General features: G+C 38.8%; 1 protein-coding gene across 1 annotated transcript in view; it reads left to right on the forward strand.

Moving 5' to 3' along the window:
* Nucleotides 1-11370, forward strand: part of LOC106884496 (S phase cyclin A-associated protein in the endoplasmic reticulum) — a 225176-nt gene that overhangs the window by 45681 nt on the left and 168125 nt on the right. Inside the window, exons 13-20 of the mRNA XM_052973411.1 lie at nt 2501-2554; nt 3299-3441; nt 4114-4195; nt 7683-7841; nt 8867-8968; nt 9359-9489; nt 10810-10875; nt 11200-11326. Of these exons, the coding sequence (XP_052829371.1) occupies nt 2501-2554; nt 3299-3441; nt 4114-4195; nt 7683-7841; nt 8867-8968; nt 9359-9489; nt 10810-10875; nt 11200-11326 (864 nt within the window). The remainder of the gene's footprint in view (nt 1-2500; nt 2555-3298; nt 3442-4113; nt 4196-7682; nt 7842-8866; nt 8969-9358; nt 9490-10809; nt 10876-11199; nt 11327-11370) is intronic.

The raw sequence follows: 11370 nt of genomic DNA on the forward strand, positions 1-11370 counted from the left end.
ATATATATATATATATATATATATATACATATATACGACAGGCTTCTTTCAGTTTCTGTCTACCAAATCCACTCACAAGGCTTTGGTCGGCCCGAGGCTATAGTAGAAGACACTTGCTCAAGGTGTCACACAGTGGGAATGAACCCGGAACCATGTCGTTGGTAAGCAAGCTACTTACCACACAGCCACTCCTGCGCAACACCAACACTAATGAGGTGACTATGCAGCTTGCAAGACTAAGATCCTTTATGACTGAGTAGGGCACAGTTGAGGGTCAGCTGGCTTAATGCTAGGAGGGAAGGGTCCAGAACAGAATAAGTACCTTGCTATTGGAGTGCTCCATGGCTACTCGTATTCTAGAAGAGAGGGTGGGAGGGACTGGTGTAGAGCTGGAAAGAGGTAGTGGTGGTGAAGCATCAAGGGAGACATGCACACATGTGGCACATTTTTATTTTGGCCCAAGGGCTACATAAGTAAAATTGAATGTATTTCTGTTGTTCATACTTTACCTCAAGTCATTAAACAAAATAAACGAATTTGGTTTGAATCAAGAATCGGAACTTGGTCAAACATTCTCCAAGAACTGGATTCTTTCTACATTCTGATCACAGCCGATAATTCTTGTATTTCCCATGAAACCAGGTATTCATGTGGTTGATATTGTTTCCACGAAATATATCACGTAATTTTATATTTAACAATCTGTTTGTCTGCATGGCTATTATTCTATGGATAAGCTTTGGATATATTTTATTTACCTTACGATGTTTCATTTTAAATATTTTTCTTCATTTGCTCTATAGACTGTTTATATGTGTGCATATGTATGAAAATCAGAGTCTAAGCTTTTAATATAAACGACATTATACATATATATGTGTGTATATATGGTATAAATGTATGTGTATTAGTCAATGCCTAGCTTGCGATGTATTACCGTTATACATGTATATATGAAATAAATGCATGTGTAAATGTATATATATATGTGTGTATATATAAATGTATATATTTGTGAATGTATATATATATCAATGGATGAGCTTTTAATGTAAATACCATAATGCATCCAGCTGTAGAAACCATGTCAAAACAGAAAATAGCGCTTGGTACATTTCTCAGGCTTGCTAGCTCTCGTCAAACCATCTGACCCATGCCAGCATGAAGAATGAATGTTAAGTGATGATGATGTATATATATGTGTGTGTGTGTGTGTGTGTATACTCTCTCTCTTTTACTCTTTTACTTGTTTGTCATTTGACTGCGGCCATGCTGGAGCATCGCCTTTAGTCGAGAAAATCGCCCCCCCAGGACTTATTCTTTGTAAGCCTAGTACTTATTCTATCGGTCTTTTTTGCCGAACCACTAAGTTACGGGGATGTAAACACACCAGTATTGGTTGTCAAGAAATGGTGGACACACACACACACACACACACACATATATATATATACACACACACACACACACACACACACACATATACGACGGGCTTCTTTCAGTTTCCATCTACCAAATCCACTCACAAGGTTTTGGTCAGCCTGAGGCTATAGTAGAAGACACTTGCCCAAGGTGCCACAGTTGGACTGAACCCGGAACCATTTGGTTGGTAAGCAAGCTACTTACCACACAGCCACTCCTCTGCACCTACACACACACACACACACACACACACACACACACACACACACACACACACACACACACACACACACACACACACACATATATATAATTGTTAATCGGAAATCTGCAATGGCTCCATAACTACCGTTTTGGCTTGGAACCCTAGTAATCCATTACAGCACTTATCTAGCGTGCCTAATCGTTTAGATCACCTGTAAACTATAACCACACCCCATACTTTGTGTATATATATACACACACACATATATAGGTATTGTAGATAGATAATTTATTTGGGTGAAGATGTAAACCATTACACTTGAAGTTTCCAAACATTAATGTCTTGGTTTACATAAAGAAACTCGGCAACCAACTGCTTTGATCAAATAAATTTTTTGTATGCAACTATTTGCATTGAGAACTTGTTCTCCTGTTCATTTCTACCAATGTGTGTGTGTGTGTGTGTGTGTGTGTGTGTGTGTGTGTGTGTGTGTATATATATATATATATATATATATATAAAGCATTCAGTCTACTCTGTAGAATGGTTGGTGTTAGGAAGGGCATCCAGCCATAAAAACCATGTCAAAACAATGAAGCATGGTGCAGTCTTTTGTCTAGCCATCCCTCTCAAACAGTCCAAGCCATGCCAGCATGGAAAGCAGACATTAAATGATGATGATAATGGTGTGTGTGTGTGGGTTACAGATCTATATTATAAATACAAATATATCCAGTTTGGCGTCCTTTATTTTCTTCTTTCCTCTGATGCTTTCGTATTTCGTTTTAAATCTTTCAAAATATCATTTTACTTATTTAGGTTTTTTTTTTTTTATATATAAATTTACACTAATTTGAATTTGTCTTTTTGTAGGAAGAGCGTCAAAGAAAACATGAAGAGAAGTTAGCTAAGGAAGCTGCAGTAGAAGTAAGTAAATCTTGGTCAGCGCCATCATCATCATCTTCATCATCATAACTGATTCATTTTCATAACTGATTCATTTACCATTGTTTGGAGTTGTGCCTGGAAAAACCAAAGTCATTATACCGAGGCATCAAAACCATGGCGTAAAAAGGATGCTGTCGTTACACTAAATCTTTGTACTTTTGTCATAGGAATTTTTGCTTACACCCTTCTCATGTACCAATTCTTGTTTGCCTTCCTCTCATGTCTATATTTCTCAAATGAAGCAGTCTCTGTTATCACTCTTCTCATGTGGCAATTTCTGCCTGCGCTTTTCACATTTAGCTGTCTCTGTTTGCCTCCTTGTCAAGTGGCAACTCTTACTGGAGTGATCATTCTTGGAGTTGCATCATCTAGCAGTCCTTCTCCTAAATGTGACCCTGTCATGTCGCACTTCTTGTTTCCAGGTTTCTCAAGTTGCTGTTCTCACATGTAGCAAGTTTAGCTACAACTTGCTCCTGCCACAGTATTGTCATGTTGTAAACCATGTCACTGATATTTAACCAGAACCCCTGCTTTGTTGCTGTAGTTGCTACCATCTCCCTTTTAGCTGCCCTGCCTTCTTCATACATGTTCAGTTGTGATGTGAATGTAGATTCATGATATCAAGGACCAACATTCACATTTCAACGGAACCATTGTTTCGCTTCATCATATGTTGATGCTGAAAAACCAGGTCCTGATTCCCTGTTTATGTCCTTTTGACAGGAACGACGGAAAGCTCTGGAAGCTGATCGTAAGAAGCGTCTCCATGAGATGCAGGAAAAGAGGAAGCAACGTGATGCCAGGGTTATCCAACAACTGCAAGAAAAAGAAAAGGAACGACTGGAGGTTCTACGGGCCAAAGAGCGGTGAGTGCTGTTGTCTTATTTTGATTTTTGTCAGTTGTTGATCCATGAGACTTTTGAAAATAATATCTACAACATAGAAAGGCGGAGAAGTCAGTTGCTTCACCATGTGGCTTCAAGTTCAGTCCCACAAACATACAGTTACACTTCACTAATGTACATACATATATATACATACATAAATGATATATGTTGGTGATATGCTTCTTTCAGTTTCTGTCTACCAAATCCATTCACAAGGCTTTGGTTGACCCAGGGCTATAGTAGAAGACACTTGTCCAAGTTGCTATGCAGTGGGACTGAACCGACATCCATGTAGATGGGAAGCGGAAATGTTAACGACACAACTATCTCCTCCTATCACACAAACGTGTGTGTGTGTGTGTGTGTGTGTGTGTGTGTGTGTGTGTGTGTGTGCGTGTGTACACTACAGATGTTTAGTTGTGTCTCTGAAGCCAAGATATTTTCCTCCAGTTCTTCAGTTTTGGATTCCTGGGAGGTTAGGAAGCAGGCTTTTTCAGAGTAATGAACATGTAGGAATGTAGAATGATTAGCGTGTAATATAATATACCTTCTTACATGGTAGACAGTTTCTTTCATCTACAGAATGCTTCATGTAAGTAAACTTTTACCAACTTGAAACATGTCGCAACTGAATTCCACTTCTATTTTCAGAGAACGTGAAGAAAGATTGGCTGCTTTAAATGCCCAGCAGCAAGCTCAGATCCAAGAATTACAGAAGAAAATTCAACAGAAAGTGAGTGAAGAGATTCTAAATGAAATCTGATTTTATGTCATCTGATGAACTGTAAACTTATTGATTTTATGTGGGTGTTTGTTATATACGATATTATAGAGGTATTCACAAATGTGAAGGCGCATGGCTCAGTGGTTAGCGCGTCGAGCTTACGATCTTGAGGTTGTGAGTTCAATTCCCAGACCGGGATGCATGCTGTGTTCTTGAGCAAGACACTTTATTTCATGTTCCTCCAGTTCACTCAGCTGTAGAAATGAGTTGCGACATCACTGGTGCCAAGCTGTATCAGGCTCTTTGCCTTTCCCTTGGATAACATCGGTGGTGTGGAGAGGGGAGACTGGTATGCATGGGCGACTGCTGGTCTTCTATAAACAACCTTGCCTGGACTTGTGCCTCAGAAGGTAACTTTCTAAATGCAATCCCATGGTCATTCATGACCAAAGGGGGTCACCCTTTAGAGGTATTACAGATATTATATTACAGGTATTTAAGGTGGCAAGCTGATAGAATTGTTAGCATGCTAGGCGAAGTGCTTAATGATATTTTGTTTGTCTTTACTTTCTGAGTTCGAACTCTACTGAGGTCAGCTTTGTCTTTCATCCTTTTGGGGTCGATAAAATAAGTACCAATTAAACAGTAGTGGCGGGGTCGATGTAATTGCTGGTCTTGTGCCAGAATTTGAAATCAATATTATTATTCTTAAGGCTTCGAGCTGGCAGAATCGTTAGCACACTGGGAAAAGTGCTTAGTGGCATTTCGTCTGTCTTTATGTTCCGAGTTCAAATTCTGCTGAGGTCCACTTAGCTTTTCGTCCTTTCAGGGTCAGTAAAATAAGTACCAGTTTAGCACTGGGGTTGATATATTCAACTTGTGCCCTTTCCTCAAATTGCTGGCCTTGTGCCAAAATTTTAAACCTATATTATAGGTGTTACATAAGTTTATATCTATTATTGATATTATAGCTATTACATAGGTATTACCACTCTTGGAGTGGTTGGCATTAGGAAGGGCATCCAGCCTTAGAAACCATGCCAAATCAGACTGGAGTCTGGTGTAGCCTTCCAGCTTACCAGGTTTGATCAAACTGTCCAACCCATGCCAGCATGGACAATGGACGTTAAATGATGTTGATGATGATGGTGATAGGGTATTCCTAACTTCCTGGAAGTTTCTCACTAAAGACATTTCTAAATCTGCTGCCAAGTTTGAATTCTATTATGGTATCAGTAATTATTGCCCTGTAATCACTTGGATAATATAATCACCTGGATATTGCCCTCTAATCACCTGGATATAATCACATTAAATACTATTGTGCAATCTGTCGTTATTCTATAGAATTTAGATGCAGAATTGTGGATTACAAGACCAGTGGACCAGCGATGGGACCATTATGCAGCCTCTCAGCCTACTAGACTTAGCAGCCAAATCTCCCTCAAGTCACACTTGACAGTGTGTCCTACTGAAAAGACACCATTGAAAAATGTGGTTCCAAATATATTACAAGAGAGTCATGGTTGGAAAGTCTTTGATTATAAGAAGGCTTGATCATGTCTGACCTGGGGCTAAACAGCAACCATTATACATAAAATACCAGTTTGTTGGGAGCTCAGCCCCTAAGCTATCCTCCATAATTGTCTTTACCTCTTTTGTCTGTTGATGTTTGATAAATACAATAAAACTATTTCATTGTCTTATTCAAAGATTCACTGTTTCCTTTGAGTTCTTAATTTTCCTGTGAAGCGAAAGTATTTCGGTGCCAATGTCAAGATTTTTCTCTTTCTTGGCTCTGCTCTTAGATTTTCTACATCCAGATATAAATCCAGATCAAAGTTAGTGTCTGAGTTGCCTCCCTTACTTTCTTCTCTTTGCCTCGGCTTATTTTCTATGCAACTGTTTTACATTAGTGAAACAAGGAAATTTTAGCTCAGCACCAATGATTTGATGCCAACACACAACTGTTTCACCAAAAATAGAAAATGTCTTTTGTTCATCTGGGACCAGATTATCTAGTGTGTTCTTTGATTTTGATGGTTGGGTGTGATTTGAGAGATACTCAGCTGCTATTTTTAGCAAATTAATAGACCATGTATATAGAGGCACTCACATTACCCTGTCGTTTAAGATGGAGAAAATAGGTGGGAGCAATGTGTGTGTATGTACACACACACACACACACACACGTTATAATCCAGGATGCAACTTCATTATGCTCAGTTGCATATTCTCGCTATCAACTGTATGTATGTAGTTTTATTTTAAATGAGAATATCATATGTCTAAGCTGAAATTCCTGGTTAAGTATATTATTTACAGAGTAAGTTTGTTTTAAAACAAAGTCTGGAATTTATTAAAATAGTACCAGAAATACTAGTCTTTGTATGTATGTTGGTGTTAAGAAGAGCATCCAGTCGTAAAAAAACCTGCCAAAACAGACACGATAGCCTGGAGTAGTCTACTACCTGGCCACCTCCTGTCAATCGTCCTACCCATGCATGCAGGGAAGACAGATGTTAAACGATGATATATATATATATATATATATACACACAAAAGCAAAAATTATAACGATAGAGAATATGGAGACTGGTACATCCTGAGAATTTATTTCCTTTTAATTTTACAATGTCATACCATATATTGTTATGGTTACGATGACTCATGCATTTCCACTGTACAAAGTGTGGGCAGTTGCATACGCAACTGGGCATAATTTTCTGTGCAGCTTCATTCAGCATCTTTCAACCAGCTTGGCTTGAAGCGAACAGAGCTACCACAGTATCCACCTGGATAATGTATCCCTCTAAACTCGCACATAAATATATATATATACTTTTTTATTTGTTTCAGTCATTTGACTGTGGCCATGCAAGAGCACTGCCTTTAGTCAAACAAATCGACCCCAGGACATATGCTTTGTAAGCCTAGTATTTTTTCTATCGGTCTCTTAGGCCGAACTGCTAAGTTACAGAGGGACGTAAACACACCAACATCGGTTGTCAAGCGATGGTAGGGGGACAAACACAGACACACAAACATATATATATGTCTATATACACACGATGGGCTTCTTTCAGTTTCCATCTACCAAATTCACTCGCAAGGCTTTGGTTGGCCCGAGTCTATAGTAGATGCTTGCTCAAGGTGCCATGCAGTGGGACTGAACCTGGAACCATGTGATTGGTAAGCAACCTACTTACCACACAGCCACTCCTGTATACACACACACACACACACACACACACACACATATATATAAAGCTATACACTTATTTGGTTAGTTAAGATGTTGAAACAGTTAAGTTAGAAATTGTTAAGGTAAAACTGTTAACCTATTCTGTATGTATGCATACACATACACATAGGTGGGTCAGCATTCCCAAAACCTTAACTAATCAACCAAATAGCAAACCTGAAACAGCAAACATCCACTTTCTTTTTTTGTTTTGTTTCCTAATGTTTTCTGAATTGTCATTGATTCTTACAGCAAGACGAAAGTACACAGCGCCATCAGGAAATTCTTCAACAAATACGAGAGAAAGCTTTTGAGATGAGTGTATTGCGGCACTCGACTGAAGACCACAATGAAGCACCACAGCTTACCCCATATGACCAGAAGAAATTGTGCAAAGTCTGTAATGTTTTGGTAAGTTTTGGTTTGTGGAATCCTTGTGTGGCATACTAAAGAATTCGAGAAGAATGCCCAGTTCTGAAGACAGGTGTCATTTAGTCATTAGTAATTATTGGGTATGTTATTTATAACAGGAGGTACATGTCTGTAAAATATGGTACCTCTTTTAGCCACCATGGGTACAGCAGAATCAGTCGAGAGCAATGATGATGTTGGTTATAATGATCTGACCTGGCTCTCTAATAGTCTTCATGCAGTGGACATGACCTCCAGCCACTTATACTCTAATATAATTGAGAAAAATGTGAAGTGTACTTCATTTAGAGCAGCAGTTCTCAACCATTTTTTTTTATCTGCAGACCTCTTTGATTACCATTTTATTCTAGTGGGCCTCCGTACCTGTTTGATTTTTAAAATTTAGTTTTATAGAGACTTCTTTCAAAGTCCCTATTTTGTTTAACAGGGCATTACATTAGGAAGGGCATCCAGCTGTAGAAACCATGCCTCAACAGACAGCTGGAGTCTGGACAGCTCCCTGCTAGCCAGCACCATGTCAAACCATCCAACTCATGTCAGCATGGAAAGCAAGTGTTAAACGATGATGATGATTTATTAACCTTTTAACATTTAGATTGCTCTGTCACACATAATGCTTATTTTATTTATTTTTTCTTTGTTAAGTTTCAGTCCAAGGACTGTGACCATTCTGGGGCACCGCCATTTATACTTACATTGTTTTGAATTAATCCTGCATTATCTCACAGCTTCAAAATTTTGATCATGTGATTGTTTGTTTATCTTGAAAATGACATTGTAGGGTAAGTGTGAGAGTCAGGATCCAGTCAGTTTGAACACAAAACATATAGAATATTCAGACCGAATATGGCCGGTATAAACTCTAAAGGGTTAACTTGTATAAGTTAAACTATGCTTACTTTGTTTAGTTTGAAGAACCAAATATTTGCTCAAATTTTGGAGAATAAGTCTTCATGTGAGTTTTGTATTTACGGTTGTTTTTTTCTTTTTTAATTTCATTTCAGATTCTCTCAGAAGTCCATCTTCTGAGCCATTTGCGAGGCAAGAAACATAAAGAAACCATGTTACAAACTATGTCAAAAGAATTGGTCTCCAAACAAGATATAGTAAGTGTTTTGTCTTAGTCAAGTCTCAGATTTGTAACAAAGATGTCCACTTGTTGTTTTATTGTTTACATGTTGCATCATTGGGAATCAGCACCAGCAGCATAACCAATGTCAGCACCACAACCACCATCATTATTGGAAACCGGTTGGTTAACAGGCTTCCAGTGATGACTGTGATAATTGTGGTGGTGGTGATGATGATGGTTGTGGTGGCAATGATGATGATGATGTTGGTTATGATCTTGATAACAATGTTATTGGGTTGCGGTGGTTGTGATGTTGTTGATGGTTGTGATGACGATGTTCGATGATTGTAATGAGGAAGGGATGTTGTTTATAATGATGATGATGAGGAGGAGGATAGTGACAATGAAATTTTCTCTCCTGCAGGAAACCTTTAACCTGAAACATATCATTGATGCCCCTGATGCCAGCACCCACCCTGTAATAGCCTCAGAGAGGGAAAGGCAGAAAGCCCTAAAGAAGCGCTGTAAGAAACTGCGTCAACGAATGATGCTAAGGTTAGTGATTATTATTATTATTATTATTATTATTATTATGAAAGGCAGTTAGCACGCCGGGCGAAATGCTCAGCGGTATTTCGTCTGCGGTTGTGTACTGGGTTCAATTTCCACCGAGGTCGACTTTGCCTTTCATCCTTTCGAGGTTGATTAAATAAGTACCAGTTACGCATTGGGATCGATGTAATCGACTTAATCCCTTCTCCAAAATTTGAGCCCTTGTGCTTCCAGCACAAAGGATTATTATTATTATTATTATTATTATTATTATTAAGGTGGCGAGCTGCCTGAATTGTTAGCCCACCAGGCAAAACGCTTAGCAGCGTTTTGTTTGTCTTTAAATTGAGTACAAATTCTGCCAGTAGTAGTAGTAGTAGTAGTAGTAGTAGACAGTTTGTAGATTTCACTTGTTCTGATATGTGTGTGTCTTTGTGTTTGTGTTTTTCCCCCCCTTCACTGCTTGGCAACCAGTGTTGGTGTGTTTACATCACTGTAACGTAGTGGGTCAGCAAAAGAGACTGATAGAATAAGTACCAGGCTTAAATAAATATGTATTGAGGTTAACTCTTTTGGCTATAAATCCTTCAAGGCAGTGCCCAGCATGGCCACAGTCTAATGACTGGAGCAAGTAAAAGATGTAAATTATGAATTGGTTAAGGTTGGTAATGATAGCCTCAGTTGACTGTCTCATCTTATTTTCACACATACTGCATTATCTGCTTTCTTTTTAAATGGTAGAATATATGAGACAAAGTGAGTGATTTGGCTGCTATTTCTAGCAGGTTGAGCTATCACATTGGGGCTTCTTCTTTTGGTGTGATTATTTTACTTTTAATGTTTGGATTACTAAACAAGCACCAAGTTTCAAAACTGGAGAACCAACTTTGGATGTGTTACACATTGTGTGTGTTTGTATGCGTTTCAAATTGTGTGTATGTGTGTGCGTTTGTATGTGTAAAAACACCATTTGAGCGTGGCCGTTGCCAGTACCTCCTGAATGGCCTTCATGCCGGTGGCACGTAAAAGTGCCCACTACACTCTTGGAGTGATTGGCGTTAGGAAGGGCATCCAGCTGTAGAAAACCATGCCAAATCAGACTGGAGTCTGGTGTAGCCATCTTGTTTGCCAGTCCCCAGTCGAATCGTCCAAACCATGCTAGCATGGAAAGCGGACGTTAAATGATGATGATGTGTGTGTTTAGGATTTTGCGTGTGTGTGTGCTTGTATGTGTTTCAGATTGTGTGTGTGTGTATATGTGTGTTTAATAAACAACAAAACTGTCTCTTGAAGAACTGTTATTTTATTTTTTTGTCTCCACAGAGGAGTTGAATATGAGAATTCTCTTTCTGGGAAAACTCAGATTGCTGAATCTGAACACAAAGCCAAGTAAGGAATCTTTCTTCTCTTCTACATCTCTCTCTCTCTCTCTCTTTCTCTCATACATTCCCTCCCTCTCTCTCTCTCTCACACACACACATTCCGTCCTCTCTCTCTCCTCACACACACACACATGAATACACATTTGCATATCATTGTGTGCTTTTTCTCTCTTCTTCCTTTGTCTTACACACACACACTCTCTCACCTGACTCTTATTCTGTCTTCCTCTTTCTCTCTCTCTTTCGTCTCCCTTAAACACCTTGTTCACATAGATATATGTGACCACTTGATATTATTTATATCCACCTAAATGCCTTCTTATACTTCCAGGTTGCAAAAATCCATCAAAGACGTAAATAAGTATCTGCAGAACTGTGATAATGGTCCTTGGCCTCAGAACCGTGTATCTGCCTTAGACAGGGCACTGAATGAAGTCAGCAGAATCTTCGATAAGAAGGTACTAATTTCTTTGATTCTATTTTAATTCTGACTTATATTTGT

Source organism: Octopus bimaculoides, chromosome 15 (assembly GCF_001194135.2).
Source record: "Octopus bimaculoides isolate UCB-OBI-ISO-001 chromosome 15, ASM119413v2, whole genome shotgun sequence".
In the NCBI taxonomy this organism is placed as follows: domain Eukaryota; kingdom Metazoa; phylum Mollusca; class Cephalopoda; order Octopoda; family Octopodidae; genus Octopus; species Octopus bimaculoides.